Genomic DNA, 19,489 nt, shown 5'->3' with positions numbered 1-19,489 from the left:
AGGGGGACCTTGCGGGCACTGCAGGATTGCAATCCGTTATGTCGTAATGTGTCACCAATGGTTTTCGTGGTGACAGTGGTCCCAGCTGCCTTGAGATCATTGACAAGTTCCCCCCTTGTAGTTGTAGGCTGATTTCTAACCTTCCTCATGATCAAGGATACCCCACGAGGTGAGATTTTGCGTGGAGCCCCAGATCTTTGTCGATTGACAGTCATTTTGTACTTCTTCCATTTTCTTACTATGGCACCAACAGTTGTCTCCTTCTCGCCCAGCGTCTTACTGATGGTTTTGTAGCCCATTCCAGCCTTGTGCAGGTGTATGATCTTGTCCCTGACATCCTTAGACAGCTCCTTGCTCTTGGCCATTTTGTAGAGGTTAGAGTCTGACTGATTCACTGAGTCTGTGGACAGGTGTCTTTCATACAGGTGACCATTGCCGACAGCTGTCTGTCATGCAGGTAACGAGTTGATTTGGAGCATCTACCTGGTCTGTAGGGGCCAGATCTCTTACTGGTTGGTGGGGGATCAAATACTTATTTCCCTCTGCAGAATGCAAATAAATTCATATACTTTCCACAATGTGATTTTCCGGATTTAATTTGTGATGTGCTATCTCTCACTGTTACCAATAACCTACCCTTCAATTATGGGCTGCTCATGTCTTTGTCAGTGGGCAAACTTACAAAATCAGCAAGGGATCAAATACTTATTTCCCCCACTGTATATATTAGAATAGCCAAAGCAACTATTTCATTGAATCTGGTGGGAAATATTTGCAAGACACTTTATAGGTGGTAACTAACCCCAACTAAGATTAGAAATATCTATGGGACAGTGACAGATGGTGGAAGAGATGTGGAAGTAGGGTACATATATGTATTTGATGGGAGTGTAAGGTTATCCAGAGTTTCTAGAATGAGTTTGTTTAATTTTTTGAGGAAATGTCAGGTGTGCAGAAACATTTTGATCCAGTTCACTATCTATTTATGTTTCAAGGAAGTTTGAGAGGGCTGGATCTAGATGTAGGTATCAATGCTGCAAGAGAAGGGTTACAGCCATTTCAGTTGGAGATTCTGTTATTAGGCACATAGCTCAGTGGCAGCACTTGATGCTGCCATGCTACATGGCAAAGAGGCCAGGAGTCTTCAGAAAGATGTATGGGCAGAACTGCAACTCATAGTGCCATCACCAATCAGCCCCCTCAGTGTGTTTAGATCTCTTACACAGGCATTTTTCCTAACTCAGTCTGTGTCGGATTTTCTTCAATAAAATCTATATTCATCTAAGGTTGAAGCATCTTTTCTTGGTCAACTCTGTTTTGATTGTGTGTTAAGAGAGCACCAGATGCACAAGTTCTCCATGCAAGGGGAAACATTTACACAGCCTGTAGTGAAATCTGCTCTCGAAAACTTAGCAGCAAATCAGAGCTCTTGCAAAATGTCAGCATATTCTGCCATGCTTTGCTCCCATTCTGTCACTGCACTTTTCATACCATAAAATGATCCACCGCAGGCTCACATGCAAACAAGAATTACAAACAAATAAAAGATTAGAAAATTCTAATATCTGCCAGCTGAGTCTGACAAGTTAGTGCACAACTGATGCCTGATAGCACAAATATCATGCACGGGTTAACAAACACACCAAACCACGCATCTGAGCACACCCATTCTTATGCCTGCCTGACGGGAGGCCGAAATCCTCTCTACAACTGGAAACTCCGAACAAGGTAGCAATTCACGCTCTTCTTTCCTAACATTTCCTGCTAAACCTGGAGTTGCTGTATGGCTCCAAACATCATCATTTCCTTCATCTTTTCCACACACTATTCCTTTTGAAGCAGCTTCTTCTACAACACGTTTTTGGCTCCAGTCTTTCAATTGCTTTGTATCTTCTGTAATTTCTGGCTCCATCTCCTTTCTCTCCATCACATAAGTCTGTTTATCCTGGCACAACCATGTTGCAGGATCTTGCTCTGAGCTTACCTCTAACCCATCATCTTTTGATTTTATCTTTTGCTCATGCACTTCTTGCACATTAAGTTCCATTTTACTATAAGCCTCTGACTTTAGAGCCCAAGGCTGAACTAATGTAGCTTCTGTGATTCCATCCATCTGTGAGGCACAGGTCACATTTTCACAAGAATCAAGTTGTTCTTTTGACTTCGTAGAAACAGGCACATCAAGCTGTGTGGTCATCACGGAGCCTGAATCACCAAAAGTACTGGGTTGCAGAGTTTTCATTTTTTTCTCGATGGGCAGCGGACTCTGAACGTTTGTATTGTACAGGGTCATCAATGACTTTATCTTGGAGGACCGTGTATTCGCAGTGAAGTTAGAGTTATCACCCAGCACGACAGAGGCAACAGAAACGGTCTCAGTCAAAGGAGTAGCTGCAACAGCAGAGACAACCTGGGAGCCTTCTTCTGGGCCTTTTGGGGATTTGAAGGTGGGTATGTGGGACTTCAGAGAAGATCCTGAAGTCACTGCTGCAACAGAAGTGAAAGCAAAGGTGGTTTTATCCTCATCAATATGAAGAACAGCCAAAGGACTTGGGTCGGACAGAAATGAGGAGTATTCAGACTGAAGTAACTCAGTGGAACTGGATACAGGAGGAGAAACAAAAGAATTTGGAAGAGTTGTACAAAGAATGTCTTTCAGATCTTCTGCAGATGGCTCAGAGACCAATGAGACTGTAGAACATGTCTAACAAAAAAAAAAAAGACAGAGAAGGGGGGAGGAAGATGGAGACAAGTAAGGGAACTGAAAACCCCACAAAATGTGTTCAAGAACAGGTGTACAAAGTATGACTGGCTCAAAGATTACTGACTCACAGTGCACTCCAGGACAAATTCAAGTAGAAACTCCAAACACAGGAAGCCTTGCATACCAAGGAGAAGAGGTGTCATTACATTATGTATGTTTGTGATTGTAAATCTACTTAGAAGTGTATTAATAACTGGATTATAAAGGAAATGGCCCAGAATACCTGAAGAACAGATCGCCTTCTACACTTCTCCAAGATCATTAAGGCCCTCCCTAACCACACCCTCTCCGAAGGACATCACATGTTGTGATATTTGCCCGCAAGTTTTCTCCAAAGAGATACCCCCCCTCCCCCACACACACACATTCTGGAATGCACTCCCTGAAAGTCTTGTGTTAAGAAAAGCCTATCTCTACTTCAGGATGCAAGTGAAATCTTGGTTCTTCACCCAAACCTTTAATGGAAAAAGTAAGTAACTTGCTAGTCACACACAAAAAAAAGGAGTAACACCAGCTGCACATACTGTAGCAGGACCTGAATATTATCAGCTAGGGCAAGAGTGAAAAAGCATGCACCAGGTGTGGAGGAGTAGCCTAGTGGTTAGTGCAGTGGACCTTGATCCTGGGGAACTGAGTTCGATTCCCACTGCAGCTCCTTGTGACACTGGGCAAGTCACTTAACCCTCCATTGCCCCTGGTACAAAATAAGTACCTGAATATATGTAAACCGCTTTGAATGTAGTTGCAAAAACATCAGAAAGGCAATATATCAAGTCCCATTTCCCCCTTTCCCCATTCTGACTTCTTGTGCAATGTTCTTTAAATTAGTCCCCTTATTTTCTAAATCCTGTAACTCTATCTTATCTATCCATGTGTTCCATCTTTGCTTACACCCTATGCTATTAAATTGTTTTATTGCATATTGTGTTTATTTCTTTATGACATTTATATCCCACGTTGTCCCAAACAAGTTTGAGTTCAATGTGGCTTACAATAAACAGTATTAGATACATAATTAAGAATAATGCATGTAAGTTGTTGTAAGAATCCAAAAACATACTGGGATAGATATGGATGTTTAACATTTAGAAAATCGATTATGAATAAGAAATTGTACATGAAGCAAAGAGAAAGTTAATGGTAAACAGAGTAATAACTAATTCAGGTAATAATTAATTGTTTGAGATATGGTTGTTCTTTGTGAGGGTTTGTTTGAATAAGAACAATTTGAGGATTTTGCGGAATCTAGTATATTTCTGTATATTTCTTATTTTGGGTGGCGAGTTCCACCATTTGGTTCCTAGGTAAGTGAAGTCTGCAGAGTGGACACTTTTGTAGATCACTCTTCTGCGATTTGGGAGATGCAGTCAGAGATAATTTCTTGCCTCATATTTAGTGTTTGAGGTAAGTTTATTAATGATACCATATAGTCTGCAGCTGTGCCATTTAGTATTTGAAAGATAAAGGTGCATAATTTGAAGGTGATTCTTGCTTTGATGGGAAGCCAGTGTAATTTGATTATAGTAAAGGGAAGGCACTTTCAATACTTTCATACTATGCCATTGACGTGTATTGTTATTTTAATATTTTTACTGTTGTAATTGTCTATTGCCTATGCTTGACTTATTCTTGTTGTACACCACCGTGAGTGAATTTCTTCAAAAAGGTGGTTAATAAATTAAATGAGTGAATGAATGAAAAATACAGAACAGAGCTTTGTTGCTTTTCTCCATGTTCTAGCCATTTATTTATGTACTTGTCGTAAAGCCTGTTAAAACGGGCAACATTTTTGTTGTGAAAAATGTAATGAAATAGCCAAAGCAAGAAATTAGAGTTCCTCGGAGAGTGTGTGTGAGAGAGAGAGAGTGAATGTGCGAGTGTGTGTGTATGAGAGAGAGAGAGTGAATGTGCGAGTGTGTCTGTGTGTGAGAGAGAGACTGGATGCGAGTGTGTCTGTGAGAGAGAGAGTGTGTGTGTGTGAGAATGACAGTGTGTGCGAGTGCTTATGTGAGACACAGTGAGTGTGAGAGAGAGAGTGTGTGTGAGACAGAGAGTGTGTGAGAGTATTTCCTTTTGAAATATATAATTAAATATCAGCGGGACAAGATAATTATCAATAATATGTTGAAGCTGTGTCTGAACTTCGTAATAAAGACATGGGGAGGTATCAAAACACAGTCTCCCCAAGTTTCCAATAAGGATTATATAGAGGCGTATTTTCAAAGCACTTAGACCAGTGATTTTCAACCTTTTTCATTTCGTGGCACACTTACAAGGCGCAAAAACTGTCAAGACACACCATCACTTTTTTTAAGGATATGAAGAAAAATTAGGGTTACTTGCTAATTTTTCCTCGAGTCACTCCAGACCATTCCTGACTAGTGGGTATATGCACTCCTACCACCAGGAGCAGTCTGAGTACTACTGCCAAAACACACTGTATAAGGGACTGTGCAACCCTGATCCCTTCAGTATCTCCATAACAAAGCAACCAGGTAGAGCTCAAGAAATGAATAGGAACTAGAACTAGATCAACAGAAACCCCTAAAAAAGGAAGATCCCAGGGGAGAAAGGAGCACCAAGAGATAAATGCCAACACTGGCAAACAGACAGCATTCAAAGCACTGAATCCCTGAATGTAAGAAGAAACTGGTCCAGGCACATCACAAACACCGAAATATCCAGAGAACAAAACCCCAACACTGGCAAACAGACAGCATTCAAAGCACTGAATCCCTGAATGTAAGAAGAAACTGGTCCAGGCACATCACAAACACCGAAATATCCAGAGAACAAAACCCCAACGCAACCTGGGCGAGTCGCAGGAATTGTCTGGAATGATTCAAGGAAAGCAAATTAACAGGTAAGCCCTAATTTCTCCTTCCTTATCGTCTGTTCCAGACCATTCTCAACAAGTGGGAAGTACCAGAGCAGTACTCACGAGGGTGGGAAAGGCCCCAGGCTAACAATGAAGTCCCAAAAAAGGCATCTTATTTCGATTGAACATCTAGCCTGTAATGCTTCACAAAGGAATGAAGCGATGACTACGTCGCTGCCCTGCAAATATCCTGCGGAGGAATAAGAGAATGCTTAGCCCAGAAAGAGGCCTGGGCCATCGTGGAGTGAGTTTTCAAAACTCATGGCGCAGGCCTACTGCTGCACAAATATGCAGAAGAAATGGCCTCCTTGACCCATCGGCCAATGGAAGCCTTAGACGCCACCTTACCTCGCCATGCACCACCAAACAGCACAAAAATCCGATCAAACTTCTGCAACTCCTCCGTCCAGCGAAGATAGCATTGCAGAGCCCAGTGGACATCCAGCAAGAAAAGGGACTCGGGAGACCTGTCCTGAGAAAAGCATGGCGAGGAGATAGACTAACATGAAAAAGGGAAAATACCTTGAGCAGAAATGAAGGAAACTGGGTGCAAAAACACCTTTTCCTTAGAAAAAATAAGAAAGGGCTCCTAACACAAGAGCACCTGCAACTGCAAAATGTGCTGGGCTGAGGCAATTGCCACCAAAAACACCACCTTGAGAGTAAGATCCTTAAAGGATGCGTGCTTCAGAGGTTCAAAGGGCGCCTTACATAAGTACTGCCATACTGGGAAAGACCAAAGGTCCATCAAGCCCAGCATCCTGTTTCCAACAGTGGCCAATCCAGGTCACAAATACCTGGCAAGATCCCAAAAAAGTACAAAACATTCTATACTGCTTATCCCAGAAATATTGGATTTTCCCTAAGTCCATTTAATAATGGTCTATGGACTTTTTCTTTAGGAAGCCGTCCACACCTTTTTTTAAACTCTGCTAATCTAACCTCCTTTACCATAAATTCCAGAGTTTAATTACACGTTGAGTGAAGAAAAATTTTATCTGATTCGTTTTAAATTTACTACATTGTAGCTTCATCGCATGCCCCCTAGTCCTAGTATTTTTGGAAAGTGTAAACAGACGCTTCACTTCTACCCGTTCAGCTCCACTCATTATTTTACAGACCTCTATCATATCTCCCCTCAGCAGCCTTTTCTCCAAGCTGAAGAACCCTAGCCCCTTTAGTCTTTCCTCACAGGGAAGTCGTCCCATCCCCTTTATCATTTTCGTCGCCCTTCTCTGTACCTTTTCTAATTCCACTATATCTTTTTTGAGATGCGTCGACCAGAATTGAACACAATATTTGAGGTGCGGTCGCATCATGGAGCGATACAAAGGCATTATAACATCCTCATTTTTGTTTTCCATTCCTTTCCTAATAATACCTAACATTCTATTTGCTTTCTTAGCTGCAGCAGCACACTGAGCAGAAGGTTTCAACGTATCATCGACGACGACACCTAGATCCCTTTCTTGGTCTGTGACTCCTAACGTGGAACCTTGCATGATGATTCGGGTGCCTCTTTCCCCACATGCATCACTTTGCACTTGTTCACATTAAACGTCATCTGCCATTTAGACGCCCAGTCTCCCAGTCTCGTAAGGTCTTCTTGTAATTTTTCACAATCCTCCCGCGATTTAACTACTTTGAATAACTTTGTGTCATCAGCAAATTTAATTACCTCACTAGTTACTCCCATCTCTAGGTCATTTATAAATATGTTAAAAAGCAGTGGTCCAAGCACAGACCCCTGGGGAACCCCACTAACTACCCTTCTCCATTGAGAATACTGACCATTTAACCCTTCTCTCTGTTTTCTATCTTTTAACCAGTTTTTAATCCGCAATAGAACACTACCTCCTATCCCATGACTGTCCAATTTCCTCTGGAGTCTTTCATGAGGTACTTTGTCAAATGCTTTCTGAAAATCCAGATACACAATTTCAACTGGCTCACCTTTATCCACATGTATGTTCACCCCTTCAAAGAAATGTAGTAGATTGGTGAGGCAAGATTTCTCTTCACTAAACCCATGTTGACTTTGTCTCATTAATCCAAGCTTTTGAATATGCTCTGTAATTTTGTTTTTTATAAGTCTCTACCATTTTGCCCGGCACCGATATAAGACTCACCGGTCTATAATTTCCCGGATCTCCTCTGGAAACTTTTTTAAAAATTGGCATTACATTGGCCACCCTCCAATCGTCTGGTACCATGCTTGATTTTAAGGATAAATTACATATTACTAACAATAGCTCCGCAAGTTCATTTTTCAGTTCTATCAGTACTCTGGGATGAATACCATCCGGTCCAGGAAATTTGCTACTCTTTTGCCGGCTTCCTGCTTTTACCTAAAAGTTTTTTTTTTACTATGTGTTCTTGCCTCCAACACAATCTTTTTTTTGAAGTCCCTCTTAACCTTCCTTATCAGTGTTTTGCATTTGACTTGACATTCCTTATGCTGTTTCTTATTATTTTCAGTCGGTTCCTTCTTCCATTTTCTGAAGGATTTTCTTTTAGCTCTAATAGCTTCCTTCACCTCACTTTTTAACCATGCCGGCTGTCGTTTGGTCTTCCGTCCTCCTTTTTTAATACACGGAATATATTTGGCTTGGGCTTCCAGGATGGTGTTTTTGAACAGCATTCCACGCCTGATGTAAATTTTTGACCCTTGCAGCCGCTCCTCTAAGTTTTTTTTTTCACCATTCTTCTCATTTTATCATAGTCTCCTTTTTTAAAGTTAAACGCTAACGTATTTGATTTCCTACGTATACTTACTTCAAAGCTAATATCAAATCCGATCATATTATGATCACTGTTACAAACGGCCCCAGAACCATTACCTCCCACACCAGATCATGCACTCCACTAAGGACTAGGTCTAGAATTTTTCCTTCTCTCGTCGGCTCCTGTACCAGATGCTCCATAAAGCTGTCCTTGATTTCATCAAGGAATTTTACCTCCCTAGCGTGCGCCGATGTTACATTTACCCAGTCACATCGGGGTAATTGAAATCATCCATTATTATTGTGTTGCCCAGTTTGTTTGCATCCCTAATTTCCTTTAACATTTCTGCATCCGTCTGTTCATCCTGGCCAGGCGGACGGTAGTACACACCTATCACTATCTTTTTCCCCTTTACAAGTGGAATTTCAATCCATAGTGATTCCAAGAAATGTTTGGTTTCCTGCAGAATTTTCAATCTATTTGATTCAAGGCTCTCGTTAATATACAATGCTACCCCTCCACCAATTCGATCCACCCTATCACTACAATATAATTTGTACCTCGGTATGACAGTGTCCCACTGGTTATCCTCCTTCCACCAGGTCTCAGAGATGCCTACTATATCTAATTTTTCATTTAGTGCAATATATTCTAACTCCCCCATTTTATTTCTTAGGCTCCTGGCATTTGCATATAGACATTTCAAACAATGTTTGTTGTTCCTATTTACATCATGCTCAGTACTTGACAGTATTAATTTACAATCTTTTGTCTGCTTTTTATTTTTATTTAAGGACACCTGATCTACTATGGTCTCTTTTGCAACCTCACTATAAGGATACCCTATCTTCCCTGTTTTGGTGATATCTTTGAAAGATACCTTATCCCGAACCATGCGCTTTTGAGCGACTGTCAGCCTTCCCCCCCCCCCCCCCCCCCATTTCTAGTTTAAAAGCTGCTCTATCTCCTTTTTAAATGCTGATGCCAGCAGCCTGGTCCCACCCTGGTTAAGGTGGAGCCCATCCTTTTGGAATAGGCTCCCCCTTCCCCAGAATGTTGCCCAGTTCCTAACAAATCTAAAACCCTCCTCCCTGCACCATCGTCTCGTCCACGCATTGAGACTCCGGAGCTCTGCCTGTCTCTTGGGCCCTGCACGTGGAACGAGTAGCATTTCAGAAAATACTACCCTAGAGGTTCTGGATTTGAGCTTTCTACCTTCTAAATTTGGCTTCCAGAACCTCTCTCCCACGTTTTCCTATGTCATTAGTACCCACATGTACCAAGACAGCAGACTCCTCCACAGCACTATCTAAAATCCTATCTAGGTGACGCGTGAGGTCCGCCACCTTCGCACCAGGCAAGCAAGTCACCAGCCTTCACCAAGGCTGACAACACCAAATTCAGATCCCACGGCGGAATCATCTGCTGAAAAGGAGGCAACAAATGCTTGACACCCTGGAAGAAATGCAAAATATATGGATAGAGCACAATGAACTGGCCCTGCAGTGGGCCTCAAAAGCAGACCAGGACCACTAACTGCACTCGCAGCGAAGAGAGACACAGCCCCTTCTCCAAGCCACATTGTAGAAAATCCAAGACATGAACCACTGAGGCCTGAAGAGGGACCGCCTCACATCAGGCTTCAAAAATACACCAGATCTAAACATAAGCCAAGGAGATAGAGCGCATACTAGAATTGAGCAGCGTGCTACTGACCTGGGACAGATATCCTTTTCTTCAACACCAAGCCATAAGCGAGACTTGAGCCACATCCTGCAGGTGGATTGGACCCTGAAGTAGGAGATCATTCGGCAGTGGCAGAGGCGCGTCCGCCTGCAAACACACTACTTCTGCATACCATAGCCACCTCAGCAAATCCAAAGCTATAAAAATCACCCAACCATCGTGCGACTAAATCTGAACAGTGCGCCCCACTAGCGGCCACGGAGGAAATACATACAACAAGCCTTGAGATCCATAATCAGGGACCCACACCGATGAATTATGAGCTGAAAGGCGGATGGAGCAAGGGACCATTCCCCCAGATCCAGCTGATCGTGGCTGAGATAATCCGCCTCAAGGCTGTTGCCCGCTACATGAGCCACTGACAGCAACAGAAGAATCTGTTCAGCCCAGGGCATGACAGTGGCTGCCTCCCACATGAGCTGACTTTTGGTATCCCCTTGGCAACTGTCATACTCAACTGCTGTCACACTGTCTGACAAAACACAGACCGCCCAGTGATGAACCTGCAACTGAAACTCTAACAAAGTGAGATGAATTGCATGAGTCTCTAACAGATTGATGGATGCGAGTGACTCCTCCACTGACCACTGTCCCTGAGCCACTGAACCCTGACAATGAGCCCCCCCAGACAGACAGACTGGTATCTTTGGTAACCAGCACCCAGTCCGCCAGGTCCAAGGGCATCCTGAACTAGACTCGACTGATCTAGCCACCATTGAAGTTTGTGCAGCACCACATGCCAAAGTAGAATTCTGCAAGATGGGGGATCCAACCGAGGCAACCAATACGCCAACATGGTCACTTGAAGAAGCCACATGTGGGCCCCCTCACCCACGGAACCACCTCTATGGCAGCCATCGTGGACCCCAGCACCTGGAGAATCGTCCAAGCCGACAAACAGCAGTGGGAGAGAAGGTGGTGAACCTGATTCTGGAGCTTCTGAATCCATACTTCCAGGAGAAAAACTTCCCGAGGTATGTGTCAAAGCACACCCCCCAGATAATACAATGTCTAAATCATCAGAAAAGAACTTTGCCACCACGACCATCACTTTGGAAAAAGTCTTTGGTGCCATAGCCAGGCTGAAAGGAAGCACCCAGAACTGGTAACGCCCCTCCGAGGACCGCAAAGCCCTTCTTTGATGATATCGAAGACCCACTGGTCCTAAGTTATGTGCACCCTCTCTGGTAAAACAGCTGCAACCTGCTGCCGATGGGAACAAACAGAAGATGGATATGCAAAACTTCATTGAAAAAGCACAGGAAGTGCCCGCTGACCCCTAAAAGTCATCACATCCTCCCTGGTGTGCGCCATGAAAGGAATGAAAGGACTGGCCACTATTCTAGAATCTACTCCACAGAGACCCAGAACCTCTGCCCAGCCAATATCGCTGAAACTCGCGGAAATGTCCCCGACCAGACGGAGACACCCTAGATCTATCCTCTGGGAGCCTCGGAACCTTAGAATACCCTAAATTCTTGACCAACTTCTCTAAATTCTCACCAAAAAGCAACTTACCATTGAATGGGAGATGACTCAAATGGACCTTTAGAAGTCAAGTCCATGGACCAATTCTGAAGCCACAAGAAATGCTGTTCAGAAACCACCAAGGCTAGATTCTTAACAGAGGCCCAGATCAATCATACAAAGTACCAGCCAAGAATGTTGTGCCCATCTCCAAGTTGATAACCTCAGAGAAACTGAGAAGAATCAGAAGCAGGTGAGTCAAGCAAACGCTCGTAAAGTAACCACCGCAAATGGTCGCCTGCAACACCAAGACGGAGACCTCAAAAGAATGAGTCAACAGTGCTTCCATCTGGTGATCCTGAGGGTCTTTCAAAGCCCTTCACAGAAAGGAAGTCTGAGGAGGCTTGCGAACACCCTTTACAAGAGGGTAACCCTTTCTGGAAACTTGAGGCTGGTCATCTGAAAATTTGAGAGTCTGCAACACCTCCAAAAGAAGATAGGACAATTCAGCGCAATGAAAAATGCAAACTACCAATGGATCATTCCCCAGAGGATCCTCCAAAGACTCATCCAGACGATCCCCATTCCAGGGCTCCTGATCCTCGTCCAAAGGAGCCTCCTCTAGGTGTTTGGACCCTAGTGAAAGATGGTCATTAAATCATCTCTAGGGGAAATCCAAGACCTCATCGCCCCTGGCAGGACTCCAGTGTTCTCAACAGGCCCCTCCAGGGATCGAGACACCTGAGCAGACACCGAAGACTCCACAGGAAGGCCTCTCTTCATACAAAAGACCCGGTGGAACAGAAGAATGAATTCTGAGAGGACATCCTGCCAGGAAAGAACTGGCAGTTTATTGGGAGCCAAAATGGTGGACATTCCCGCCAAAATCGCAACTGTGGAGGTCCTCTGGTCAGACACAGAGAACACAGAAGAGCCGTCCTGTACCAGCTGAGAATCTCTCTTTGCAACAGCAGTGGTGGTACCTGCAGTCCCTGGAGATGCCGCCTCCTCCAGCATGTGCTGGTGCAGGCACAGCAAAGACGAGTAACCACAGAAACTACGTGGAATACTGAACAGGCCGCACAGCAGTGCATCTTTTCCTGTGACGCTGACATAACGAATCCCCAGTGGTGCCCAACAGTCTCCCACCTCCAGACTGACACTCTCCCTGCCCGAGGAAGCAGAAGTGGAGCTGCACCCAAACCAGAAAAAAAGTACTGGTTCTCTCACAACCTTATTTTTGGGGGGTTTTTTGTCCTTTAATTAGCTATAAAAAAAACCATGGTGCTCCTTTTACCCTGGGACTGGCACTCAAAGTATCCCTCCCAGGCAATGTGAGGAAGGGAGCCGAGGCACAAAATGCTTCAAAGGACGGGGGAGGGACCCAGAGACCAGAGTTTGCACCCAAGGGTGCAGGAACCACACAGGCCAAAACCCCCAAGTGCTCCAATACGAGGAAGACAGCAGTACTCACGATGTCTGGGTTGTTTGGTTTTTGGTTTTTTTTTGTTAAAGCTGTTTTACTCTGCTGTGAAGTTCCTGCTAATAAAAAATATAAATGTACCAATATTGGGCTAAACAAGGTGCACCCTCAGAGACACCAAATCAGTGCTGCACAGACACTGCACCTACCTCTGCTGGGAGACTGAGAAATACTGAAGGGATCAGGGTTGCACAGTCCCTTATACAGCGCGTTTGGTCAGTTCTCAGTCTCCCTCTGCTGGCAGGAGTGCATATACCCACTAGTCGGGAATGGTCTGGAGCAGACAATAAGGAAATATATTTTATCATTTAAGAAACACGTATTAAAGTTCAATAATTAAAATTTTAAACATTGTGTTATCTTTATAACCATAAATAATATGTATTCAAAAACAACAATTCTAAAGCAAACCCCATCACCCTCATCTTTAAAATATAAATCAGTGGGAAATCTGTGCTTGATGATGTCTTTTCCAGCTCCCCTCCCTGCACACACACACTCCATCCTCCACACTGCATCTCCCCTTATCAGTCCTCATCTGAGACTATAACATCAAACACTTACTGCTTAGGTGACAAACCATGGTTAACTGTCACTGTGCAAGTCCTCCCTTCAATAACTCAGCATTGCACTTGCTCTCTGCCCAGGCTGATGCAGCAAGGCTTATGCTGACATATGCATGGGGCAGCTGTATGTGGAGGTTGTCACACGCATGCACCAGTAGATCAGGTGACCTCTGATGCTTCTGGCCTGTGCATGTCAACGTAAGCCTTGCTGCATGCCTGGGCAGAAAGCAAGTGCAGCTGTACTGAATTACTGAAGGTAGGAGGCGGTGGTACTTGGATGCAATGGAGGATCCTGGGTAGGTAACTGGTCACCGAGAGGCTCGTAGACTCCCACAGGAGATGAAGCGGGAAGTGCTGCTGAACCCAGGCCAAATCATTGCCAAGAGCCGGATACAACTTCCTTCCTAATGCATGGCCACAGTGCTATCCATGCCTGGGACTCAGCACCCATCCACACCTCTTTTCATCGCTGGCAGGAAGTAGCGCCCCCAACCTCCACTGCACACTGAGAGGAGCGTTGGCCATCCGGAGCGGCAAAGAAAGGAAGAAAGCAGGGAGCGACCACACTTGCAGAGCCAGGGAAGAGCAGTCCAGAGGTATGTCTTGACCACGGCACACTGGTTGAAAAACGATGACTTAGACTTATAAAGTTACATAGTAACCTATGGAACTTTGTAAGTAAGTGCTTTGAAAATGATCCCCTTAATGATTTAGCTAAGTTTGCTAAATAGTTGGTCATTGCTGATTTCTAGTTATATATATAGTAGTTGTAATAAAAAGGATTTTAGAGATTGCTTTTCAACTCTATCTGCCTTGACCAACAAGTGCACTCAGGGTCTGTATTTGTGATTAGAAGTAATTCTGTTTAAAAATGATCCTTCAACTTTGATTGTGTGAAAATTAGTTGGAATGTAGAAGATAAGGCACATCTCTGAAGACAGCTTGTGCAGGAGGGAGGCAGGGTATGCTTGAAGTTCAGGAGATAAGCCACCTGGCCAGTGGTTTGTTTACCTGAACTGAGAGAATGTGACTCCATCCTCATGTACATTCCTGTAATTTTCCTTGGCTCTGAAAATAAGCTTTAGCTTAATAAAAGGGGGGTGGGGGCTTGTTGCAGCAAAGATCTGAGGCTCATCTGTGGATGGACGCATCGCGCAGAAAAGACTGTTCCTGGTCATAAAGAGACTTCGGGCTTTCGCTGCAACGAGCCTCCCGGCTGATGAGATAAGGGCCTGAAATTCCTGACCAGTGATGTTGTATGTATAATATGTATATATCTCATAGCTTTCTTTTAGTTAGATAATTTAATCATTGTATATATCTTAATCATTGTAGAGTTTAGAACCTCTAATAAAGGTCTCATTTACCCAGGGCTTTTTTTTAGGGGGTACTGAGTATCAGCACCTTTTCCATTGTCTGCTAAAATTGACCCATGGTCCCCAAGTTTTAATAAAAGAGCTGAGGCTCTACACACCAATTCTACCTTGTCATACATTCTGTGACTAGTTGCATGGGGCCTGGCTACTGTGGAATGGGTCCCTCAATGATCACCCCACCCCTGAAGGGTGGCCAGGCATTTGAGTACCAGCACCTTTTTTGCTAGAAAAAAATGCACTGCATTTACCTAATATGAATCCAAAAGAATCCACAGTAATTATTGCATAGTCTTGTGCCAGTGAGACAGGCTGTAATTCCATAGCAGTATAGTAGTATAGCGAAGATACTTACCTGTAGCAGGTAGTGAGGCTGATTGTTGTCACATATGGGTGACGTCCACGGCAGCCCCAGGTCCGGAAAATCTTCCTAGCAACAAAGCTTGCTAGAGCCTTCGAGCGCGCGAGTGCACGCACCGCGCATGCACGGCCATCTTTCTGCCCGTCGCGCAAGAGTCCCGCTTCAGTCAACTTATAAAGCAAAACCAAAGAAAAGGAACAACTCCAAAGGGGAGGCGGGCAGGTTTGTGAGAACAATCAGACTGCTGTCCTCGGAGAATACCTGCTGCAGGTAAGTATCTTCGCTTTCTCCGAGGACAAGCAGGCTGCTTGTTCTCACATGTGGGGTATCCCTAGCCCCCAGGCTCACTCAAAACAATAAACAGTGATTGACCTATGAAGAAACATCTGAGAGTGCAGCCTGGAACAGAACAAAAATGGGCCTAGGGGGGTGGAGTTGGATTCTAAACCCCGAACAGATTCTGCAGCACCAACTGCCCAAACCGACTGTCACAACGGGTATCCTGCTGAAGGCAGTAATGAGATGTGAATGTGTGGACTGATGACCACGTCGCAACCTTGCAAATCTCTTTGATAGTGGCTGACTTCAAGTGGGCCACTGACGCTGCCATGGCTCTAACACTATGAGCCGTGACATGACCCTCAAGAGTCAGCCCAGCTTGGATTGCCTTTTTTTCTAAGTTTATTTTTTATACAAATTTTTGAAACATTAAAATAAAAAAAAAAGGTGCAGTGACAGGAAGCCATTCAGTCAACAAGCACAAAGAATGGAACAGAACCCAAATGATAATACGCTCACTACAGATAACATGTGATCATGTCAGTCAGCTCCTAAAGGGATTTCTGCTCTTCTCCCTCTCACTACCTGTCCATTACTACAGACACTAGTCTCAGCCCTCATCCTAGCACACCATCATTTTGAGTGCAGAAAATAAGTTTTGTGAGGCAGACAACAGGAGAAGACTTCAGTCTCCTATTTTTAACTAGTACCTTGAAATCAGAGAGTGATGCCATCAGCTCATCCAGCTCCCGAGTCGCTGACGAGGCAGATATACGTTGATGCTGTTGGCTTGTGGTAACACGTTGGGCATTATTAACTTCTCCCTGAGAAACAGTAATTACTGGGCTACAAGGAAAAAATATATCTGATGTTTCTAAAAATAACTTTGTAGGAAAAAGTTAATATATTTCTACTCATGTTTCAACTGCAAATAAATAAGTAAATTCAACAAGAAAAATAACCCTCTCCCAAGGAACAAGCATAGCATCATAACAGCTGGGTCTGTCTCATATTAATATAAAGATACTGTACTGACAATCAAGGTTCAGAGCAGGAAATATTTAAAAATATAATTACAAAAGTGAAGCGCAGCATACATTTGTCAATGGTAAATTTGTAAGGATCCTTTTTTTTTTTTTTTTACTGTAAACCACTTTATTATGCATTTGAAAAGTACATAAGTATTGCCATACTGGGACAGACCAAAGGTCCATCAAGCCCAGCAGTATAAGTTAATAAATATTCTAATTAAGTTACCAGGTGCATAGCAAGGTCTGGGTAACCTATGAGGCAAGTCTAGGGGGTTTCTAAGCAACCAAGCAGAAGGCAAATATCTGCGGAGGGACCCCATGGGGTCAAAATGTCATTTCATTATGGGTACTGCAGTTTATACTCTCTCTGGAGTACAATTAAGCCCTTGGTTGCATGGGCTGTGGTTTGGGGTCATGGTGGCCTGGAAGTATTCTAATTCTCTGGATAATGCTGTTCCCCTTTAGTTGAGAAGTGGGGTAAAGATTTGAGTATGGAGCTGCTGTACAGAACTGGACAAATAACTCACACTGGACTAGGTACTGAACTCTCCAATTCATCCAGAAGACTCTCCACACTGGGGCGAACGTCCTCAATACCACGTCCAACACTCCGATGATTTAATATTTCCTTTGCAGAAGGTGTTGTCTTCACCCCAGTGGAGCTCAAACTTTCTGCAGTGCTATACTGGGTTCCAGTTGCGCCAGTTTGTAAGGGGCTCTGTCCGACCTCATCTTAGAGAAGAAAAAGCAAAAGAAAACCCCTCATTTGATTAATGCTCTACAACAGATAATCTAGGTTTAAAAATAGTGAGGTTTAGTAATAGCTTAGATGGGTGAAGGAAGGTTTAGGATATGCAGCTAGCCTTACAAGAGTACCTTCTTCTGCTTCAGTTTATCAAACTATAATAAAGTATTCACAGAATTTTATTTCCTGTCAACAACAGTCATAAATGCTGGATGCTGGAATTCAGTAAGTGTAATATATTTACAGCAATAAGATATTGTAAATAAGTGGCCTCCTTTCCCAGACAGGAACCTCCTCTACTCTGAGCAATTCCCATTAAAAATGACTTGTTATAACCAAACTCCATCTCCTCCCATGTGCATTTCTCCACTCATATGAGATTCACGATCCTAGTCAGGTCTCTGCAATGCTACCTAGCCAGGTGTGGTTATCTTGCTTTGTTTGAGCTCTGGGCCTCCATGACTTTGTGAACAGCACTGAGCCTTATCTTTTTTTGGTCTGCCTCTAATATAATCAGTTCAGAGATCTGAAAAACTGAACCCAAGACCTCCCTCAAAAGAGCATTTTCACACAAGAACTTAAGAGTTGCCCTACTGGGTCAGACCAAAAGGTCCATCTAGACCAGTATCCTGTTTCCAACAGTGGCCAGTCGAGGTCACAAATACCTGGCAAAGTCCACAAAATTAGCAAGTTTCGATGCTACTTAACCTCAATGTAATGATAAGCAGTGGTTTTCTCCAAGTCTACCTTAATAATAGCTTATGGACTTTTCTTGCAGGAATCTGTCCAAACCTTTTTAAACCCAGCTACACTAACTGCTTTTACCATTTGCTCTAGCAATGAGCTCCAAACCTTAATTATACGTTGAGAGATATTTTCTATTTGTTTTAAATGTGCTACTATAACTTCATGGAGTGTCCCCTAGTCTTTGTCCTTTTTGAAAGAGGAAACAATTGATTTGCATTTACCCATTCCACTCCATTCAGGATTTTTATAGACCACTATCAGATCTCCCCTCAGCCACTCTTCTGCAAACTGATGACCCCTAATTTCTCTATTCTCTTTCCTCTTATAAGTCATTTAATCCCCTGTATCAATTTGGTCACCCTTCTTTGTGTCTTTTCTAATTCTGCTATCTTTTTTGAGATGAAACAACCAGAATTGCACACAATACTCATGGAGTGATAGAGAGGCATTATGATGTTTTTTGTTTTATTTTCCATTTGTTTTGCAATAATTCCTAACATTTTGTTTGTTTGTTTTTTTACTACTGAAGCACATGGGAACAGTAGATATCATTGTATTATCCACAATGACATTTAGAGTGACGACTCCTAATGTGGATCCTAGAATCATGTATCTATAATTTGGGTTATTCTTCCCTATCTGCATCACTTTGCATTTGGCCACATTAAATTTCATCTGTTATTTGGATGCCCGGTTTTCCAGTCTCGAAAAGTCCTCTTGCAATTTTTCACAAGCTGAATGCAATTTAGTAACTTTGAATAATCTGCAAATTTGAGCACTTCACTCATTGTTCTCATTTCTAGGTCATTTATAAATATGTTAAAAGTACTGATCCCAGTACATCTTATAGAGTGATCTAAAATTACTTTCCAAGACAGGCTAATCCCAACAACTGGAAGCATCAACAGAAACTTTCAGACACGGAATGTTTTCCCTATACATGGCTGGCTTTATACCACTCTTCTGCCTAGTGTCAGATTCCTCCTACACTGCAAGACTCTTATAACTCCCCTTTTCATATATTAATGAAAATAATTAATCTAAGAGCATCAATCAACTTGCAATTGTAAGAATATTCCCATTCTCTCTTTTACAGTTAGACAAGGCAACAGAGAAGACAAAGGGGAAGACAGACATAGCCTCCTAGAAGCATGAAAAAAAGTACAGTTATGACTTACTTGATAAATGTTTTTCCTTGAGACTTGTCAAACCAGTGGGAATATACCCTCCTTCCAGTAGAGGAAGACACAGCAAATTCAATTCCATCCACTACATATGCTGGTGCAGCCTGTCAATATTCTTTTACAAGCTGTCTCCACAGCTGA

At 43.2% G+C, this 19,489-nt stretch overlaps 1 protein-coding gene across 2 annotated transcripts in view; it reads right to left on the bottom strand.

Moving 5' to 3' along the window:
• PXN (paxillin) overlaps positions 1 to 19,489 on the bottom strand; it is a 127,594-nt gene that overhangs the window by 23,036 nt on the left and 85,069 nt on the right. For both annotated transcript variants that reach the window (XM_030218816.1, XM_030218818.1), the window contains 2 exons: positions 17,200 to 17,404; positions 16,352 to 16,487 (listed from right to left, as the gene is read on the bottom strand). In XM_030218816.1, the coding sequence (XP_030074676.1) occupies positions 16,352 to 16,487; positions 17,200 to 17,404 (341 nt within the window). The remainder of the gene's footprint in view (positions 1 to 16,351; positions 16,488 to 17,199; positions 17,405 to 19,489) is intronic.

The sequence above is a fragment of the Microcaecilia unicolor genome, chromosome 11 (genome assembly GCF_901765095.1).
Source record: "Microcaecilia unicolor chromosome 11, aMicUni1.1, whole genome shotgun sequence".
Classification (NCBI taxonomy): Eukaryota; Metazoa; Chordata; class Amphibia; order Gymnophiona; family Siphonopidae; genus Microcaecilia; species Microcaecilia unicolor.
This window is presented reverse-complemented; position numbering and strand designations above follow the sequence as displayed.